At 54.2% G+C, this 21645-nt stretch overlaps 1 protein-coding gene and 1 long non-coding RNA gene across 2 annotated transcripts; one reads left to right on the top strand and one right to left on the bottom strand.

Annotated features, from left to right (window-relative positions):
* Positions 1–2222: 2222 nt before the first annotated feature.
* LHX1 (LIM homeobox 1) lies at positions 2223–9977 on the bottom strand. Its single transcript, XM_025996092.2, has 5 exons — positions 8506–9977; positions 6338–6564; positions 5964–6241; positions 4434–4599; positions 2223–4134 (listed from the first exon to the last, which is right to left on the bottom strand). Exons 1-5 carry the CDS (start codon positions 8673–8675, stop codon positions 3755–3757), a joined length of 1221 nt encoding a protein of 406 aa, XP_025851877.1. The 5' UTR covers positions 8676–9977; the 3' UTR covers positions 2223–3754.
* Positions 9978–10235: 258 nt separating this feature from the next.
* On the top strand, positions 10236–20326 carry LOC140597793 (uncharacterized). The gene is made up of 2 exons (XR_011999734.1): positions 10236–10342; positions 17413–20326. It is a non-coding gene; the product is annotated as an uncharacterized lncRNA (long non-coding RNA).
* Positions 20327–21645: the final 1319 nt, after the last annotated feature.

Below are 21645 nucleotides of genomic sequence, written 5' to 3'. Positions count from 1 at the left end.
GGATATTTCAAACCTATACCTCCTAGAAGAAACGTAAGCCTCTGAATGCTTTGGGGATGAGAGACAGCAGATTTGATGACCAGAGGGATGGAAATAAATGGGAGCACTCTCCAAAAAGAACAGTCCTCTCCCCTGGAGGTCAGAGGGTCTCCTGGGTCACAGTTCTCTGTCTGCTGCCTAAGGGCTGCAAAGTGACAGGCAGAAGATGGGCAAGGGTGACATTAGGTTACCACCCCACCCCCACCATTGTCCCAATCAACTATTCCTATGACTAGGTGTTTCAGAAGTTTAGGGAAACCAGGTTCTTGTCTGCCCCTCTTTCCAGATGCCATGAATCCCCAGGTCCCTGCCAATGCCTGTCCTGGCTCTCCCTACTTCTCCCACACCTTGTCCAGCCCTGATGCAGTCCTCAGTCTCCTCCAGCCTGGAGAAGTTGGAAGGGTGAGCCTCGGCTCCCTAGCCCAGGGCAGATGGTGGCTTCCCCAGGTTGGAACCCTGAGGGCAGATGGCCAGAGGCACAGAGGTGGCATCTTTAAGATGGCCGCAGGGAGAAAGCTAACTGCCAAGCCCAACTCGAGAGGAGACTGCCCTCCTAGGAGACGGGGACCGCTTGGGTGCTTCCTGTGACCCTTGAGCCTCTCCTCAGAGCGCCCAGGCGGCCGCCTGCGGATGGTGCCGCCAGCGCTTCTCTGCACCCGAGGGCCAGAGGTGGGCAGCGCTGCTCTGATGGGAAGGAGAATACTCCCTGATATTTCTAGACCTCCTCCTCTCAGGCGGCTCCAAATCTGACTGCTAAGCTTTGCCACCTGTCCGGGTATTTGTTAGGGTTCAGTATACAGAGTCAAGGGGGGGAAAGACTGCCCTGCTGCCACGGTCAGAGAGAGGAAATAAGTCCACACTGAGCGCCCAACTCAAAACGCTTCTTAACAAGTACCCGATTCCACAATAAAGCTGCTAAATAATTCAGCAGCCTTGATAGGAAAATGCAGCTTCCCATGAGCGTACGTTCAGTTAAATGAATGTCTTTAAAGGGGGTGGCTATAATGAATAAGTTGGCTGTGATTTAATGTATATAAACGCTAAAAGGGTAAAAACAGCCGATCCAGGGATTGCATGCAAAGCAGATAAAGAAATGTGCCATATGCAGAAGCTAGGAGTTTCAAAAGTCTCCCTGTATTTCATAAATTTGGATTTCTGAAAGAACACTGTCAGGTTCCTCCCAGATAGTCCATCAAAGACAAACCATCATATAGATGCAGTGAAATATTGCTTATTTTAAAGCCTTCCCTGCAGGAAAGATACACTTGGTTGTGTCTTAACAAAATATGAAAACGACAATGGAAATTACATACCGTTTAATGTAAAACCTTTGGTTTTTAAAACGAAATAAATAATCCGGACTGAAATCTAGGTGATATAGAGAAGAAATTCTGGAACTCTAATAGCATCCAATATTAAAAACACACACGTATCCCATAGTAGATAAATATTTAAATTCCTTCCATGTTTAATGAAGGCTTGGAAGGGATTGAAGTACTTTTCAGAACCTATTGGCAACTCCCGGGTGAAATTTGATTTCTCTATTGGTTATTTTTGTTCATCTTTCAGAGGAAGGTAATAATATGTAACCTGTGCCAGGCAAAATAGTTTTTCCCTCTAGGAAACTTCCAATGTAGCAAACATTATAAAACAGCTACTTCACATCAGTTCTCTGAAGGGGATCAAAGTCATTTCTAGCTGTACTGTACATTCATTTTATGTTATCTTTTAAACTACCAAATTAGAGAGCAGGATTATCTGTGGGAAGTGAGTTGAAACTGGAAAGGGCCACCTCTAACTATATTTACAGGTAACTGACTTTCACAAGTCCAGTTTTACGTGTGCAGAATGGGGGATAGAGACAGTGTATGGGATCTCCTGCCTAATCAGACTGGGAACACTCATTTTTAGCCATGGATTTGATTTCTATTTCAAATTCTATAAACTTATCAGCAAATATCTCTTCAACTCTATCAGTTAAACCCACAGAATGCAAATCCGTAGTTCTTAGCAGGAAGCCACGGAGAAGAGCTAGGCTGGCATTAGCAAGGGGATTCAGCCACAGGCAAGGTAAAAAGATACCCCATTCCTGCCTCTCTTCCTCCTGGCTTCTGAGGGGTCATTCAGCTCCCCATCAGGCCTCCCCTCTACTTGTTAAAACATTAAATAACACACCAATTATCTAAACATCGGATTTTCTATTTTTATTAAAAACTCACAAATTTATTCAACATGTTTTCTTTCATACAGTGAATGGTCTAATATGCACTGGAGGTCACACAAGCTTAGGTTTATCAGAACAATAAAAGACATATGAGAAATTTAATATATAAAGAAAAAAGTAGCAGCTGTTGACTGCATATTTGACCATAAAATTTAAATATTTTGGACTTTTATTTTAAAGACACAAAAATAAAACCTGTGCGGGTCTATATAAGTCATATTAACAATTCCATGAATGTTCAACAGGACTAAAAATTAGCAAAGATGGTTTTTTTTTAAACCTTGTAACACTTTGTTTTTTTTTTTTTTTTAACACTTTCTCAGGTTGCGGTGCCAGGCACCTTTACAGTATTTGTGCTATAATTATTCTATTTGGCAAGTGTCTGAATATCATGTTTTCTTTTTGCCTTGTGTAAACAACACCTTTTTACGTACTAGCACAGTGAGCTGTGAGCCCTGCAAATCTGTCAGAACATCTACAGGAAAAGAAAATGAACAATTTTGGTTGATTGCTCAAAACATTTTCTTTTTGAACAAGAGGTTTCAAAACAGGATATATTAATAAAACACTGAACTCCTGAATTTAACATTATACGTAAACAGTTGACTGTTTTTAGTTCAATAGTCTTTTTTTTTTAACTTTTTTTTTTTTTTTTTTGTATGTGTGAAGGTAAAATACTTTCTTGCACAGTTGATGTTCAAGTCATTTTACTGAGTGGTCTGGCTGGAGACCATCCTATCGAGGGTGTGTGTGTGTGTGTGTGTGTGTGTGTGTAGAGCTTTGTGAAGGTAGAAGAGTTGATACTGAGGGCTTTACATTGAGAATTTTGCAATTTTGGCAAAAACAAAAACCAAAAACCCAGATAGACAAAAAATATATATATATATAGTCCCACCTGATGCACAGCAGGTCGGCGTTTCTGAAGCTATAAGAGTTTGTTGTCGCTGTTCCTGAACACTGAGACAACTCTAGTAAGAGATTTCCCAGGGCCAGCACCCTCCTGGCTGGCCCGCGGCGCCCGGGGCTGCTCCCCCTCCCGCCCCCCGCTGCGCCTCTCCGCCCCCTCCCCGGGGGCTCCTGGCGTCCCCCCGGCCGTGCGCCCCGGGCCGCGGTGGGTGTTACCGTGCGGCCCTCGGGCCGGGCGCGCGCTGGAGGAGTCTGTCCGCGCCGCGCGGTGCAGGTGGAAGATGGGGGGGGAGGTCTGCATCTCCTTTCGGGAGCCGCAGCTCCGCACCTCGCCGGCCAGCGCTCGGATCCCAGTTCTGCCTCCAGGCGGATTTGGCTCCTATTTCTCGTCCCCCTTTCCCATCCGGACTCCCCAGCGGGAAAATGGTCCCCGACGCTGAACGAAGTGTGTGTGTGGTGGGTTGGGGGGTGGGGGGGTGGGTGACTTGCTTTTTAATGTTTTTTTTTTTCTTCTTTTTTCTATTTTTCTTAAATAAAGGTTCGTTTCTGTACAAGCACGAGCTCCGCGGACCCTGCGAGATCCCGCTACCACACGGCCGCCTCGTTCATTTCGGGGGGGTGGGACAGGTGGTTCCCGTAGCTCGCGCCGCCGTTGACCGAGAGCGAAGAGAAGGGCGGGCTGGGCCCGAAGACCTCGGCCGACATGGAGTGCAGAGGCCCGGGCAGGCTGGGCTCGGGGCTGGGCGAGTCCCCGGGGGGATGCGCCAGGATGTCAGTGAACCGCTGCGCCTCGCTCGACGGGTGGTGGCCGGGCAGCGGGTGCTCCAGGCCGCCCAGGGGCGTCCCGGAGGGGCCGGACGACGGCACGAAGGGCAGGTCCACGGGCGTCTGCGCCTGCGAGGACGGGGGGCCTTGCGGGAAGAAGTCGTAGTTGCCCCCCGGCCCGTAGTACTCGCTCTGGTAATCTGCGGAGCGGCGGGGAGGAGGGCGTCAGCGGAGGAGGAAGCGCGGGAAAGGCAAGGCGGGGGCCCCCCTGCGGGGCCGGCGCGGGAGGGGGCCCGGTGCCAACGCTGGGGCTGCTCGCGCCTGCCCGCCCCGCCGCGATCGCAGCCGGGAGTCCGGCCCGGGTCTCCACCACCCGCCGGCGCCGACCCGCCGGCCTCCGCCCGCCGCGCCTCCCCCTCGCAGAGCCCCAGAGCGACCCCGAAGCGCCTCCCGCGCTGCCACCCGCTTGCTGCGAAGCGGACGCGGCCCGCACACTCACCTCCGTAGAAGGAGAAGGGCCCGTTGGGGATGAGCTCGCCCGGCTCCAGGCGGTCCACCAGCGGCCGCATCCGGCGCGGGCTGCGGAAGAAGGCGTGGCGCCGGGCGCCCAGCGCGCTCAGCTGCTTCATCCTCCGCTCCTTGGAGCGTCTGTTCTGGAACCAGACCTGAAGCAGAGGCGGCGGCGTGAGGCCCCGCGGACAAGCCCCTCCCCACTCCCCACTTGGGGTGCGCGGCTGGCCGGCCCGAACCCCTCCAACCACTAGCGCCACACAGGGCTCCGGTGTGGGTGTGGGTGTAAGGGGGTGGTGGGGGGGTGGTAGGACTCTTACTAGGACCGCGCACGGCGGCCCCTGAGCCAATGATACACGGGATTCCCGACCGGGACCTGGGCAAGCCGCCCTGCCCGACGTGAGGCGCTTGAAGTTGTTCCCAACAGTCACACTGTCACAGTTGTAGCTTCTGGAGGCTGGACACACGTAGACACGCAACCTCCCCAAACAGTGTCAGACACAGGCAGCTTCCCATTCACGGTCCCTGGCAGCCCCCTCCCCCACATGATCGTGACAGAGAACTAAACAGCCTCCTGTTGACACTCGGTCTACCAATGATAGTGATGCCAAAACCCACAATCTCCTTTTCATATCCGCGCGAATCTCCCAGTGCCAAATATATTTATCCACAGCCTCTCACTGACAAGACAGAGACAGGCAACCTTCCATTCACCATGCACAGGATGGTACAGCCTCCCCCGGCGCAGGGTCTACTTGCATAAGTGTGCCCACGCATACTTAGTCTCCCAGGCACATCCAACCACATCCTCGAAGAGCCTCCGCAGGTGAACCAGACACCTAACCTTGGGCTTGAGACTCAGGCCCAAATCACATGCAGCTCCAAGTCCTCACAACCCACTAGCACAGCTGCCCAGATGTCCACCTCCCCTCCCTATCCCACTCTAGACTGCCAGAGGCTGAGCTGACTCCAGCTTGGGCCTTTCCCCCTTCAGACCGGGATGCCCCCATCTCTCTCTGGAGAAGAGGTTTCTGCTCTGGGGCTTGTCTAACTGAGGCATGAGACCCACAAAGTAGAGGTTGGAGACACAGAGGGAGATCTATGTTGTGGAGAAACCAGTGGAACTGATTAATTCTGGCATGCTCTGAGACCTCTGGGTTCCTTCCAAACAAGGCGGGTGGTGCAGAAGAAAGGGTCCCAACTTCCTAGCAGTGTCCAACACGGTCCCCTCCTCCAGCCTCATGCTGAGCTCCCCATCCCTCCCCCTCTGCCACTACCAGCACCAGCTTCAAATTGGGAAATGGAGGCTGCCTAGGGATTTCTGATGCCCTACACATGGGGCAGCACAACACAGGTCACCAGTGGAGGGGTGTGTCTGGGCCTCTCCAGTCCACCCCCTCCAGCCTCCCAGGACTCACTCCCCTCCTTGAGGCTGGGTTTCCCCCGCTTGGCCTGGTTGCCTGCCTAGAGGACCCATGTCGGTCTCTGGGGGAATGGAGTGGCATGCCCAGGCCCTGACCTGGATGACACGCATGTTGAGGCCAGTCTCCTGAGCTAGCTGCTCTCGGATATGGCGTGTGGGCTTGGGAGTAGCAGCGAAGGCGGCCTTCAGAGTTTCCAGCTGCTTTGCCTTGATGGTGGTACGTGGCCCCCGCCGCTTGGCACCCAAGTTCTGGTCGTCATTTTCGTTGCTGCCCCCTTCCTTGTCTGATACATTGGCGCTCTCTGAGTCCTTGGCATCATCCTGCGATGGGTCTTGGGAGTCCGGAGACAAACTGGGGTCGCTGCCCGTGGTGGCTGGGGAGAGGGAGGGGACAGGTGAGCAGCGGCCTTAGTGGGCCTTCTTCCCCCAGGACCCACCCGCCCCTAATGAGCTGGGAATTAGGGCCTCACCCGAGTGGAGGCTGTTCTCTTTGGCGACACTGCTGTTGCTTAGGTAATCCTCTTTGCAGACAAACTTGTTCTCATCGATGATATAGAGCTCCTCGCCAGTAGAGAGCTGCTTGTTACACATCATGCAGGTGAAGCAGTTTAGGTGAAACACTTTGCTCCGTGCTCTCCGCACCAGGTCGCTAGGGGAGATGCCCTGTGCGCAGCCCGCGCATTTGGTACCGAAACATCTGTGAGGTGGGAGAGGACGGGTTGGTGAGGGGCAGGGGGAGAACAGAGGCCAGGCAAAGGACGATAGAGAAAGAGAGAAATTAGAAAGTGGAGGAAGAAGCAGAGGAAAGGGGAAAAGAAGAGAGAGAAAAAAGAGAGGCAGAATGCCCATCATGCAGTAAAGAAGGCAGGAGAGGGCAGGGGCACCAGTGAAAAGTCAGTGAGGGGATACACAGGGTTAGAGTGCGATTGAGGGGCCCAAGCTGCAACCCCACCCCCAGCCTTATGCCCCGCGTTGTCCCAGAGGAAAAGAGCGCCTGCTGAAGGAGGCGGCAAGGTGGCGATGGGAAGGGGAAGGGAGGCACCTATTTCCTCATTAGATTCAGAGAACAAATTCTAATTAAAGCTCCAAGTAAACGCGACCCGAGCTCCGCTTTTCTCTCCCAGCGTCACCCTTCACCACAAAACGACCCTGCACATAGGCTGAGGATTGGCTAGGTCCAGTCCCGCCGCCGGTAAAGAAACAGCCGCGGAGCGCGCAGACGGCTGCAGCTGGGCCACCGCCACGTTCAAGCCCAAAGCCCGGCAGGTTGGCGCAAGCTAGAGCCACTGCGGGGCTCTAGGTGCCCGGCTGCGCTTTGCGGGAGCCAGGCCTCTGGGGCCCATTGGCAGCTGGCACCGCTCTCCGGTTCTCCGGTTCAGCTCTAGCTGGTATTGGGGACACCAGGTGCCGCCGGCCGGCCGAGGTTTGGAGGCTCAGCCTGCGCTTGCTCCCGGATATACCAGCCTGCACAGTGCTTTTCTCCCAGGTTCCCCGCAATCAGAGACACGCTTCCTAGGGCAGCGTTGGGGACAGCGCGTTCTGGGCCTCTAACCAAAGCAATCCGGACGGTTTCGTGCCCCCACCTCCTCTCCCAGTTTGACCTGTCACCACAAACTCGGAGAAAAGCAGAGACCAAGTCAAAAGAGTAAACTGGGAGATTTCAAACCAGTAAAGAGGAATTAAAATTCTCATTTGCTCCTGTTCTTCTCGGCTGACTTGTGTGTTTGTGTGGATTTCATGGCAAGATAGTGAATTTTAGAGAATAAATTAAAATGCTAAACGAAGGAGGATCATCTGGAGAAATCTCCCGGCTCCGACAGCCGGACCCGGGTTTTCCCCGCGTTTGGCAAGGAGGTGGGGCAAGGGGATAGTGCGCAGTGCCTGGGAGAGCTCGGAGCAGAGCCTGCACCACAAAGCCGAGCTTCGCGTTGGGTGGCAGATCCTCTCGCCAACCCTGGCAGCCGGGAAGCGGGAGGGAAAGGTCTTCTCCGAGGCTGGAGCCTTGGGGCATTTCACAGGCATGGTGCAGTTTGCCCAGGCCGGTGCTTGAAGGCTGGTCAGGGTTTCAAGAATACCCTGGGATGTGCACCAGAGGTGTTAGGGCAGAGTTTTTCCTGCCGCTGTCAAGGCAAGGGACTCAGACACTCCAGGCAAAAGCCTAAGCGGTTCCCGCCAATACCTTTTGGAGACGAAAAAGGCAGTGTGGCATGTATCTGGCCTGGGCTTCTAAGCTCAGCCTGGAGGGTGAGCAACCTGGGAGGCTCGGGGAATTAATACAGTTGCTGGAAAGGTGGTGGTGGTGGTGGTGGTGGGGGAGACTGGAGCAGGGGTTACAACGCCCAGGGCTGTGCTGCCTCCTTCAAACCTTGGAGGGGCTTCTGGGTGCAATCGGACTCAGACCCTTTCTTCCCAGGCACGTGCAGCTAAGCCAGAACCCGCAATTTCCAGGACGCAAGCAGGGCCGCGTCCCGGGTGCCCAGCGCCAGCTGGCGAAGAGGCGGGTGCCCATGGGACTTGGCTGCCCTCTCCAAGGCTGCTCCTAAGGCGGTTGCTTCGGCCACGCTGACCTCTGATCCGAAGCTGGCCGGGAAGGGCCCGCGGGGAGGGAGCAGCAGAGGCGGGCCAGGGAAGTACTCACCGGAAAAAGTCGTTCTTGCAGTAGAGCTTGCCTTCCCGGGAGAAGCACTTCTCGGTCAGGTTGCATTTACATTCACAGCACTGGACGCACTTGACATGCCAGGCCCTGTCCAGCACGTTCAAGAGGAAGCGGTCCAGGATGGGCCTTTTGCAGCCAGCACAGTGCACCATGGTCTTTGGTTCGGTCGGGTGAGGCCGGGAGAGAGAAGAGCAAGTAGAGCCTAGGGGGATGATTCCCGAAGACGTCAGCAAGAGCTCCCCAACCCCTCCAAAAAGAGGAGACACACTGGGGGTGCAAGCCAAAACCCGCACCAAGAAATCTTAAGGGGCTGGAAATGAGGCTGATGGGGAGCGGTGGGCACCTCGGTGGAGTGTGCAGCCTGGGAGTCCCAGGGCACCGGGGCACAGCAGTGCGGCTGCAGCTCCTGGGACCAGCAAGAGTCTCAGGCGGGGGAGAAAGCGACTGTTCGGCCCAGAGCCCTAGGAGGAGTGAAGGTCACCGAGAGCAGCGTCGGGACAGAAATAAATAAAAAGGAGCCAGAGAGAGAAGAGCAGGACGCAGCGAGCTCGGGTTGCAGGGAAAGCGCCGTGGAGTTCTCTTGGGCTTGAGGTAGAGCTGTCAGAAGTCAAAGTGCATCTGCTTTTGCCGGAGTATGAGGGCGGGTGTGTGTGCCGGGCTGCCTGCCACCGACCAGAATTTCCCCTCCTCTTTTTTTGTTTTGTTTTGTTTTTGTTTTTGTTTTGTTTTTTGTTTTTAGAAGAAAAGAATAAAACGAGTGTTGAAGCTTTGGATCCTAAGCGGCCGGCATCGCGCAGGGGGTCGGGCCGCGCCGGCCTCCCGCGGTGGGCCTGGGGGAGGGGGTGGGGGCAGGCCAAGGGAGGAGGGAGGGAGGGAGGGGAAGGCAAGAGGAAGATCTCGTTGTTGATTGTTGTTGCTGCTTAGATTCCCCGGGTTTGGAGAAGTGTTTGTGTCAGTCGTGAGCGCAGAGGGACAACTCCAGGCGGACGCAGCCAGGTGCGCTTGCTCGCTCCCCACCGCCCCAGTCCCGTCACCTCGGCCCGTGGCCCGCCTGACGGCCTCCGTGTTTTCGGGACGGCCCTCCCTGCTTCTGGACTCCTCCGGGGAGGTGATACGGTCTGGCTCCTCACCGCGCCTGGCCGTGCATCGTGGCTCCAGTCACAACTCGCGGCCGCCTGGGCGCGCAGCCCCGCATCTCTCGGCCCGCGCTCCGGCTGCCTGCGTCCAACCACACAGTCGCTTGACTTTCTTTTCCTTTTCCCTTTTTTTTTTTTCTCGTTGTGGTGGCAAATCTGGGTTTCCTTTCTAGCCTTTTTCCTTCCTTCCTTTTTTTTTTTTTTTCTTTTGCAGCGGGAGGAGTCGGGGGGAGGGGGAGTAGCTTGGAGAGCTTTTAAAAAAAAAACCCGTCCTGGTGCAGCAGCTATAGTTCGGCGCGGCCGGAACAGTTCAGCAAGGGCCGCTGCTGTCGCCGCCCAGGCCGCAGTTCGTTGCTGGCTGTCTCCGGACAGGCGTCCCTCTGTCCCTGGTCTCCTGGCCCAGTCCGCCGCCCTGGCGCGTCTCTCCCCAGCTCCGATGGCTCGGTCACTGCTCCTGGCTGTTGGCTGAGCTCTGGAAGCCCCCTCGCCTTAATGCAGCGCCCGCCGACGTCACCGCGGCCCGCGACCAATCAGCGGCTCGCGGTCCCTCTGTAAACCATCCTGCATCCCCGGGCCGGGGAGAGTGCCGGGAGACCGCGTTTAGAGGATCAGTGGCGGCCGCATCCCCGGCCCCGCGCGGTGCAGGCGGCGGGCAGCGAGGTGCCCGAGCCCCTCCTGCTCCGGTAAGGCCTCGGTTTGGATGGGAAGGACTGAGAGCGCGCGGGAGTAGGTGCAGGCGGAGGGCAGAGTACTGCTACTGTTGGAAGGTGGGATTAATCCAAGGTGGAACCTTGTCGGAGGTCGGGTTGCAGCTGGGTCCGGGAGCCCCGGCGGTCCCGGCGAACTGTTTGACTTTGCAATTCAGCGGGTGTTGGGCTTCCCCCGCCCCCTTCTTCGTGCTTTCTTGGCCTAAAAGTTTGTCCCGAGCACAGCGCGCGTTTTTGCGGTAGTGGGGAAGGGTGGGGGAGAGCCACAGAATCTTCCTTCTCCGATCCCTCCGTGCCTTCTCCCCCAGTCCACCCAAAGTCCATAGGGTCTCGGTCTCCCGGAGACCTGCGTGTCTGTTTCCCGCAGCGCGGTCTTGGAAAGTTGATTCCGGCGGTTTCCTGATGGGGGCGGGGGAGACCGGAGGCGCGGCGCCGGGGAGGGGGAAAGGAGTGGGTGGGGAAGCGCCTCGGGTGAGGAGTTGCAACCCAGGCGAGAAGTTGTACGGAAACTGTGATCCGGAGACACCTTTTACATACAAAAACAAACGACTAGGCGGGAAACTGCAGGGCATCTGTGGCGGCTGGCGGGTGGTGGTAGTGGCAGTGGGAAGCCGAGACGTCTGGGGCTCCACGGACAGACTGCAGTGGATTCGGGTGTGCAGAGCACGGGCTGGGTGGGCCCGGCTTCTCCTCCCCTGTTCCAGGTTCCCGGCTAGCCACAGCTTCCCGAGACCACTGCTGCCCACACCCACTGTGTTCACTCCTCAGGGAGCCTTTACCTCCCTAGTTCGGAGTATAACCTCGGGACCACTGCGGGGGGGGGGGCAGATATTCCAAACGTGGGGCTCAGGTCCTGGTCCTGAGAACCCTAGCCTCGAAGAGTCACTCCAGTTTCCCGGCTTACGCCAGTCAAATACCAAATACCGTTCTGGACAGCACCATTCCTGTGCTAACCGGGGATTTCTAGTGAGGTCTGAAGGTGGCAGGGCTGGGGAGTCCTGTTTTTGCTCCTCGTTTTTTTGTTTTTTTTGGGGGGGAGGGTGCTAAGAAGTCTCCTTCAGCCCTAGTGTGGAATAAAATAAAGATGGGCAGCTGGCCAGGTCTAGCCGGTATTTTGGAATCGGCCTTTCGATCCCACTCACGGTGGGGGACTCTGACATCTCACACAAGGGCCCGAGACTAAGTGGGGGAAAATGCGCGCTGAAACACAATTGCAATGAACCTGAGCTGGTCCGGGATCCAGCTCCCTGCAAACGGAATACCCTCTTCCAACGAACCGGGAAGCCGCTACAGGAAATTTGGTTTGTGCTCTGCGGGAGTGGAGTTTTGGGGCTCTGCCAATGCCCCTTTCCTGCCTTCAAGCTTCAGCCCGCACCACCCTGCAACCCCGAGGCCACCACCAGCCCCCACCTCGCCTCCGGTGTCACCTTTTCATTGGAAGCCAAAGCCGAGGTCCAGCGTTCCACTCTTTGGCGTTTAGCCCATCCTGACCTCTAGGCGCGGGCCCTCTAACATCTTCTCACCCTCTCCGAAAACACCTGGGCTGGGGCTCCCCGCTGCGGGAATGAGGTGTTGGGGCTGGTTATCTCTCTTGCATCAGGCCCCTCCACCGGCCTCTTTCAGGGCCCGGCTCAGGTCTGGAGTAAGATGCGGAGGGCAGTTCTCCAACCCTGCAGGCCGGCTTCGGGAGATCGGACTGGGTGTTTGGGCTCCTCCTGCCGACCCAACACTCCCAGGAACCATCTGATCCGTACCCAGTTCTCCAGCTCCCGCGGAGGTGCTAGGAGCTGCTTGGCTCAGAGGACCCCATCTCCTCCACCTGGAGCCGAGGAGCCTCCCCAGCCCGCTGCCTTCGGTGAGACCCACGAGGAGGGGCTGGTCCAGTCCAGCAGTCCCCACGCTCCGCCCCCCCTCCGCCCCCAGCTGTCCTGGTTCTTGCTGCTAGCGCCCTCGACCTAACCGCCCCTTTCTGGAATCTAAAGCCATCAGAGTCCCGAGTGGCTCAACCCCCGCCCCCGTCCCAGCTGGGCTCCTTCTCATGCAAAGCAGAGGGGCCGGTGGGGGTGGAGGGCAGTCGGCGGGGACCTACGGGTGACAGCTGGACCCTGCTGCCAGGCCGTCTTGTACCCATGGCCTGCTGCCTCCTTTCTGGTGGACAGGAGGGGGTTGCTCCACCCGTTTAGGGGTGCTGTGATCTTGGGACCTCGGACCAACGCGGTAGGGGAGTTGAGGATGAGAAGGGACACGGGCTCTGGGGGATCAGGGTCTGCTTATCCCCGTGTCCAGACGGTTCAGTTAACAGGTTTGCGGGAACTCACCCCCGCGTCTACCAGGGAATACGGAGCGCAGCTCTAGGCGCGCCTCTTGGCTCCTGATTCTACGTTTAAAGTCCAGACCTAAGGCCTCCCCGGCGACAGCACACTATATTAATGTGTTATTTTCATTTCCATTGAGCTTCTGTTTTAAAACATATGTGGTCGCCCAGTCTAGAGAGAAAACTGAACCAGCTTTCCAAATTAGCCGCCTCCGAAGGCTCTCAGCTCAGCTCTGCATTTAAACCAGTGGCTGCTCCGCGAAGAGCACCAAGCTTCCCTTCTCACCCTCACCACCACTCGCTGCCAGCATCCCGAAGCACACAGCGCTTTCCTAGGCAAGGACCTCCAAGGCACACAGACCCACAGTCCCGCACACCGCCCCCAGGGCGCGGGAGCTCTAGGCTGGGTGCCTTGAGGGTCAATTTCGCCTCTGGCCCTTCACTCGGTGCCCGCAGAATCCCCTCCACCTCATCCCCAGGCTCCCTTGGAAAAGGCCCCGGAGGGGCCAGGAAGCGGCTTTCGCGGTACAAGTTTCCCTTCTGAGAAGCGTCTTGAGGGTCCCCAGAGGCAGGATCCTGCTGGGGAATTGGCGGACGGAGGGGCTTCTGCTAGCCCTCCCCAGACACCCTGCAGTTTTGAGGGGGATCGATGGTGCCCTCTCCTGTGTCTGATTTCCTCCGGTGATCTCTGTGGTTCCAAGCCCCAGATCGCTTTGCTCCCTGACGTTCCCGTGTGGCTCGCGTGGCCCAAAGACCCGAGCCGGCCAGGCACCATCAGCGGCTGTAGATGCGAGAGCGGCGACCGCCCCTGGCGGCTCCCCTCCTTGCCCACCGCGCTCCGGGGCAGCCCGCCGCCCCCCAGAACAGCGCGGTGAGGCCGTGACGGAAGGCGCTCGGGGAGGAGCGGACTCCAGGCGGTTCACGGCGCCCGGCTTCGCGCACCGCCGTAACCAGCCTCGCCCGTGCAGGCAGAGGGCGGAGGGAGCGGGCGGGTCTTCTCCAGGGGTCCAGGAGGCCGCACAAACTCCGCACAGGCTCGGCGGAGATGCTACGCACGAAACTTTGGCCCCGGGCCCTAGGATCTGATCCTACGTCTTCCGCTCTCGCCTTTGCGCCTGGTTCAGGTTGTCTTAATCTCACTCCATCACTCACTCCTGGAAATGACCTACTTTTGTGCACCACTTTACAGTTTATATCACGATCTCCCCTGAACCGCATATTAGGGAGGGGGAGCGGATTTGTCTTATCTCCTTATTCCCCGGGGAAGAAACCCACGTTAGGGGGTTGGCCCGGGATCCCTGGGCCCGTGCCCTATGGAAGGTGAGAAATTTGGGGTTGGGGCTTGTCACCTTGCACCGCTGTGTACTTTGGCCCCAGCGGGGAAGGGAGGGGGTGGGGGACAGCGAGGCGTGGGGGAAAGGGCAGCATCCGGCCCGGGCTTCACGGTGTGCGCTCGGGCTGGGTAAACAAGGCTGGCTTCCCACGGGGACAGGGAAGGGGGGGTGCCCTGAACCTGGAAGGGGCGGGGGAAGGTCAAGCGTGGCGATCTCAGATGCGAGGCAGCGCCGCGGAGCAGAGACCAGTGGCGGGTAGCCGCGGAAAGGAGAGGGTAAGTGGAGGAGGCAGGAGGGAGAGAGAGAGAGAGAGAGAGAGAGAGAGAGATGGAAGTGAGGGGAGAGGGACAGGGAAAGGGAATAAAGACAGAAAACCAAGGGGAAAGAAAAGGATAATGGGAAAGTAAGCAGGAATAAAAGAAGGGTAGACGCGCTGGGGGAAATGCATTAGAGGAGTGGAGGAAGAGAAAAAGGGACCCAGAAAGACATGCGGCAACATAAAAGGCGCGCGGCCGAGCACCCTGCAGGGGCTAGGGGGACATCCGGTGGGACTCGAGGGTGCACGGGTGTGACAGTCGGTTCCTAGGCGGGAGAAAAGGAGGCGGCGCGTTTGGTGGGCGACTCAGCGCCCGTGGAAAAGCGTGCGAGCAGCTCCGGGCAGGAATCCAACAAATAAATAAAACGTCTAAGACGGCGTGACAACAATGTGTATTTGGGTGCGTGCCCGTGTTCCTCTGTCTGAACACACACTCACACCCAGTAAGGAAGACAAACGGGGCTCGTGCCTCAGAGTAATTAATCCTCTCACTAATTGACTCTCTCTCCTTACCTAATGGTCGTGGTCACTGCTGATATCTGGAGAGATATCAAAGATGGGGAAAGAGAGAGAGAGAGAGACCCCGAAAGCTAACCAGGTTTGGGACTGGAACTGAGTCCTTTCTGGACTTGGCAGCTCTGGGCCCCCCTTCCTCTTTTGGTGGCAGAAGTCAATAGATGTTGCCGCCCCACCAGCCTCTCCATGTTTGCATTAATAAAGATCTCCTCATATTAGGGATAACCAGGAGCTGTCCACACATACACTGAAGCCTTTCATCAGCCTCAGAGGCTGAAAGCCACCCCACTGCCCCTCTGCTGGACATTACCTACTTTCAGGCAACACCAAAGTTGCTCCCTCAGGAGCCCAGCCCCTGCGCCGCCTTCTTTCACTCATAACTTAATCTTCCCAGGGCCTGAGATGTGTCCTGAAGCCCCTAGTGGAGCACATGAAGTTCTGAATGGGTTGGGAAGCAGCCACGGGTAGATGGAGGGAGAGCAGTGGAAGGGATGTGGCCAGGGCAAGCATGGGGAGATGCTTCTAGAAACACCCACTCAGACACAGGTGGAGGGATACAGAAGCACAGAGGAGAGCAGTGCACCTTGCAGAAGTGAAGCCTCCAGGGACAGGAGAAAAAAAAAGATAGATACTGTGCATGGTAGGAGAGAGTGTCAAGTGTGTGGAAAGGCAGGCAAGGTGACCATGTCTCAGTGACTGTGAGGGGGACCCTTCTATCTGTGTGCGAGCATGGGGAGGAGCCCATCTTTCTCCCACAGCACCCTCTGTTCTCAGGACTGGGGAAGGAGGCAGAGGAGAGGGTGTTGGATGTGGATCAACACCTTGGTAGCTGAGCTGGCCAGAAGCGGCCCAAGGCCCACAACTGGTTTGCTGATATAGCTTTGAGGCTTGCGTTTGGGAGGTGAATGTCAACTCTCACCCCTCCGAGGTGGCAGCTCTGCTCTGTTGCCCTCCTCCGAGGCTAAATAAATAATTGCTGAGGTCCATAAACCGCTTAGCCTAGGGAGAAGGAGCAGGGAAGGGCATCTCCCCAGGAAAAAAAAATCCACTTCCCTCCCACCCCCCACTAAACACATTCTTAATTGTCCCTTGGGAACATTTGTACCTTTGACCAAAGCAAATCCCCAAGCAGTAACAGCAAAATTCGTCATAGGGGCTGGCAGTCCTGAGAGAGCTGGGGGTCTGGGAAGGGGGAGGCGGAAGACATGGCAGGCACAGGCACGTCTGAGAAGGTGAGAAACTTGGCTCTTCTTTCCCTGTCTCTGTCATGCTATAGAAAGAAAGTGAACAAGAGGAATAAAGTTCCGGGGGAGAGAAAGAGAAGGACATATAAAAGGCAAATCCAAACCAGAAAGGAAAGAAAGTGAAGAAGAAAGAAAAAAGGTGGTGGTGGGGGGAGATGTGCTAATAAAAGAGGGTGATGGCAGCCCCAGGAGGCTGGGCCTTGTCCCAAACCATCGGTCTTCATTGTCTCCGTGTGTGCAAAGGCAACTCTGCCGGCATAAGGAAAAGCCACTATTGGAGCCGCGGCTTTATTTTATATCCTATACATCAGGAGGGAGGCAAAGCTTTATTTTCGCCAAGAGACAGATATTTTATTTCTCTCTTACGGTTTTATGTGTGAGAGATGTCAGGTTGCCACAATGGATGGCTAATGCATAGGCAAGAGGAAGCCGTGTTGGCATGCTGTGTGTCATGGGGTCTTGGGGGGGTGAGCGGGCCTGGGATTTAGGGCTGATGGGACACTCTGGGGGATTTCTGCTAAAACATCTCTCTTCATAAATCCAGAAGCATGGTCAGCTCAACAGGGAGAAGAAGGAGTTTTAGAGGGAAAAGAGTTGGGCTTAGAAATAAATGAACACACAAAGGAGCCGCTTCCCTTCTGACAGGCTGGGGCAACAAGAGGCAAGGTGGCCAGGTTGGAAAAACAGAGACCCGCATCCAAATACACGCGCATCTTGGCAGGGAAGTGTTTTCCTACAGAATTCACTATCATTGTGCTTCTTTTGCTCCGTTTTGTATTTTTTCACCTTTTTCTTCCCTTTCTTCACCAGAAATCTTTTTTCACCTCCTCAGAGCCTTGGGGGGAAAGAGCTATTAATTTGCAAATCATCTGATCTGTGAAAGGATCAAGATGCCTGTTTTTCACCGCTAAATCCAATGTCTTGGGTGGACACACATATGCACATGCGAGCCAGTCATGCTGGGAATCCTGGGAGTAGAGGTGCTAGATTGGATTCCAAGAAATGTGCCCCACCTCTCACTTCCCCCTGGGACCTACAGAGTGAATGAAGCCTCAGATCCCAAACTGTATAATATCCCTATTTTTGAACCCAGAGAGAAGCAGAAGATGAGGGGACAAAGAGAGAGGGAAGTGGGTTAAATGACATGTGCCTTTCAAGACTTGGACTAGTCTCCCTACTCCCAACCCCCACCTCCACATCATTTCTTCCAAGAGTTTCAAGAATTATGTTCATTCGCAGGTCCTACTCTTCCAGTTTTTTGAGTTCTTGCTCTATAACCACTGTGGAACAAAAAGGTGATTTTGCTCTTTTCCTCTTTCCAGGGGATGAGAGGCGGCACTGGATCTCTAGACAATGAACACGGAGGACCCAGCCACACGGTACTTAGCTGTGGCCTCTGGGGAAGTCATTAACCTTTTTGGGCCTCAGTTTCTCCATCTGTATTAGGCTAAGTGATTGCTAAGGTCCCTTCCAGCTTCAACCGAATGAGATAATGTGTGAAAACATTTTGTAAACGCTAAAGCCGGACGAATGCCAGGGATTATTATTATGATTCTAATCAATCCTCTTTTCTCCACATGGATCTTGGCTGTTTAGCGCCAGCAAGCAGGCTAAAGAGGGCTGAAAGCGAGAGAGCTTAGCGGAGATGGAAAAGCTCTGTGGCGTGGACAGAAAAAACCCTGCATCTCCAGAAACATTCTGTCTCTGTGTGCCCCCCAGGCCTGGTGCGTAGGGGTGGGGAAGGGGAGGAGGCCTGACTCTGTATGACCCATTGCAGTCTACATGGAGGGAGAGAGTATATTTCTTCTAAAGCACCATTTGTCTCCAAGTGACTGACATAGGAACCTGATGCGAGGGCGATCTGCGATTGTTTTTTCCAGGAAGAAAGGAAAGAGCAAGGTGTAGCTGATTAGCAAGTTAATTATTTCAGTATCCCAAGGGTTCCAGTGTGGTGGTAAGTTGTCCAGCCCTGGTGTAATTTCACAGTCCATGCATTTCCTGGTGAGCACCTGGGGTGCCCGGGTCTGTCTCTCTCTCCATCCACCTGCCTCATGTCTTCCTGACACACCTGGGGAGGTGGGTAGGGATGAGGAGGTAGATGGCACAGTGCACACGTTTGGCCTAGGCTGCAGATGGGGGAGCGAGGCAGAGAACAGAGTGGAGGAATCCTCTACCGCCACTGAGCGTTTAATTATCTGGCCTTTCCTCTTCCCTTTTTTAAAAATCTTGTGTTTAATAAATATTAATGAAGCAGATAATCAGAAAGTGGAGTTGCTGTGAGGTTATTTTCCCCACTCTCAGTGCTGAGGGCAAGGGGGTACAAGGGGCCCTTTGGCCTCTTACCTCCTCCTGGACCCTGCTAATCTCTCTTAAGGCTCAGGTTTGCTTTCTCAACTCCAGCTACCACTTGGTCTCTGGCAGCCTCCTCCACTCAGACTTTAAGATCTGATTTCCCCCTGGGGGAGGGGAGGGAGGATTGTCAAATGGATGCCTCCCTCCAAGAGAGAAGTTGGGGATGCTGAACATCAGCCCCAGAATGAGCAGCGTCTGCCATTCTCTGCTCTCCAGGCTGGTGGGGCCAAGTCCCCTGCCGCTCCTCCTGAGGTGGACGAAGGGAGGGCCCTGCCGTTTACTTAAGACTGGTCCCATCTGCTCAGACTGCCCTTTCATAAGGGGAGGGATTTATGCAGTGTCCTTGTGCACAGATCTGGGATTTGCCTGAAAACCTCGGGCCTCCAAGAATAGTGTTGAACGCTAAAATGTTCAGCCACAGAGATGATTCATGATTTGTCTGCATGGGCAGGGTGAGTGTGCGTGTGCGTGTGTTGGGGAGAGGCACATGCATTGATGGGTGCTTCTTACCATTCCTACTTCTAAATCCAAACATTAGGAAACTTGTTTTTCTGTATTTACTCAGGAGGCAGCCCACGGCACCAGGCTCCAGAGAGCCAGCTTCCTGACTTCAGCGGTGTGAAGATGATCCAGTACATTTTTGGTTCTGGCTTTCAGCCGTCCCCCAAGCAGGTTGGCTGGTATCCCTGCTGGTGGAGAGGGGCTGGGGGCTATCTGGAAAGATAGTTCTGATGACTGCTTCATTGTGGGTGGCAGAGGATTTGGGGAATGGAGCTGGGTGAATTGCTGTTCGAACTACTTTTGGCTGTCTTTACCTTATAGGCCTTGGGGATCTCACTAGGGGAAAAGTTTAGAGAAACCCAGAACAGAGGAAGGCAGGTGTAAGGAGTTTCTTGGCTCCATCTTGGTTACTGCCACGCCAAAAGGAAGCCCAGGGATAGTAAACAGAGATCCTGCAGAGCAGGGGTTTGAGGTTCCATGTGGTATCTTGGCCCTGGTTCCTGGGAGATTAAGAAGTCCTTCACAAGTTGTAGAAAGACCCACAAATTCCATTTTTTTTGTAATCTTTAGGAAATAAGTGCAACCTCTTTTCACTGCTTAGTGACTGGTAAGGTACATTTTCGGCCCATATGAGTCTCATTTGTGATTTTGCCATTTTCTTTGCTCATGTTCCAGTTGGGACTTCCCAGCTCTCGAGTTTTCTTTTCCCTCCAGCCATCCATTAGTTAGCCAACAGCCTGGGCCATGGGTTGGCACACATTTTGAAAGGTGAGTTTGGCAGGCCCGTAACTACTCTCAAGCTTGTTTTCATTTGGGCTGATGGGACCGTACAGCTTCCCCGTCAAGAAGAAGCAGGGAACCATTTCTGTGACTCTTCTAATGAAGGATTTACTACTAATTTGATAAGTTCAATGCTCTTTTTACTCATTCTGAGTGAATAACTTTGTCAGTCAACCCCAAGGGTTTGTAGAACCTATAAAAACACTTCCTTTGGGCTCCCTGTTTTAACACATTCTGGGGCTTGGGCTTGCCTCTGACAGACAGGGGAGGGGCAGAAACATTCCAGAGACCTGGTCTGAGAGTGTTATCTCTTCTTCTACCCCAAATCCTCACCATCCACTTTATCTATCTTTACTGCAAATGCAGAGACCTCCTAGGGAAGTGTGAAGGGATGGGTCTTAATCAGGTTTGGGGAAAGAAGGGGAATAAGTTGAGCTCAAAGAAAGATGGGGACAGTCGGAATGTTAGGGGACGCTCCTCTGTGTGTTGTATATGATAGCCTGCAAATTATGCATTGGTTGCAGTAATCTACAGTGTATAGGTCGGCATTTGCCAAATGTCACTTGGCCGTAACAGTGTTAAATAAAATTGTAAGAAATGCTACTGGGGCTTGCATGGGTTATTTAATTCTATCAATGATAAACAATGTTAATGTGTAGCATCTCAGCTGGCACAATATCATGTTTCATTTATATATGCCGAGATATATTTAAGCATGAAAGATAGAGTTTTCCAACACATATATTTCCCAATGATTACTTAGAAGAAATGTGATAGAAGCAGCGAAAACCTCTTCTCTCTCCACATAAACTTGCACCCTGCTCACACGGATTGCCAGTTGCACAAGTCCACATGGGCAGCTAGCCACATACATACTGTCACAGTGGGCCTTCACTGGTAAATGTAAAGGCCGATTCTGTAAGTGTAGATCCAGCTTTAGGCACTTGTACACAATCACATACACACATATACCAGCATTTTAGTCTTTGGTATGTTCATACACATGTTCTCACACACTGCTGCATAAACGGATGGTGATGTGAAAACGCAGACCATCCCACACGTGGATACACACACACACACACACACACACATGTAAGGGTCCTCCCACGAGTGTTCACATGCAGGAGCATCCTGAATAAGTGTGCATCTATGTCCACGTGCACATTTGTACATACATACTCCCACACCCCTGCTCTGTTGTGTACACTGGCAACACTCCATATGGCCATGGTATAACAGCTGCCCTGTTATTCTCAGAGGCTCCAGACCTGGTGGACAGTATTTGAATTGGGTGTTTGCCCTGTATGAGCCCTGAGGCCTTTAGAATGGGAGGCCAGAAGGAACAGGGTCAAGATGCCAGCCTGCCTGGCCTCTGATGAAAATAATATGAAACTGTGGGGGATGGGACTGTTGGGAAGCTGGTCTCCACAGATAGGGATGCTTCCAAAAGAAGATCAATCCATTATTTGCTCATTTAAGATCAGAATACCTGAGAGGCTTCTGTGGTCCTGTTTCTGCTGTCGCTTATCTTTGTGAGCCTAGGTAACCTCCTCTCTGGGTCTCACTTTCTGCCTCTGTAAAGTGAAGTATTGGCCCAGACCAGTGGTTCTCAGCCCTGGTTACACAGTAGAATCATCTGGGGAGCTTTTTAAAAAATACAGACACCTGGGCTCCATCCCAGACCAATTAGATCAGACTCTCTGGAGGTGGGTGCCCAGCATCTTATTTTTTTAAAAACACTCGAGGTGATTCTATATTCAACCAATGTTGAGACCCACTGGCCTAGATACTCTGCAAGGCCCTTCTAGCCCTAAAACTGTGCTTTGAAGGACTTTTTATATATAAAGCACCATGCTGGGCACCAGGGCACTCTGCTGAAAGTTCTAATTCACCTGCTTCAGAAGTTATTATGAAGCCAT

This window comes from Vulpes vulpes, chromosome 2 (assembly GCF_048418805.1).
Source record: "Vulpes vulpes isolate BD-2025 chromosome 2, VulVul3, whole genome shotgun sequence".
Taxonomy (NCBI): Eukaryota; Metazoa; Chordata; class Mammalia; order Carnivora; family Canidae; genus Vulpes; species Vulpes vulpes.
This window is presented reverse-complemented; position numbering and strand designations above follow the sequence as displayed.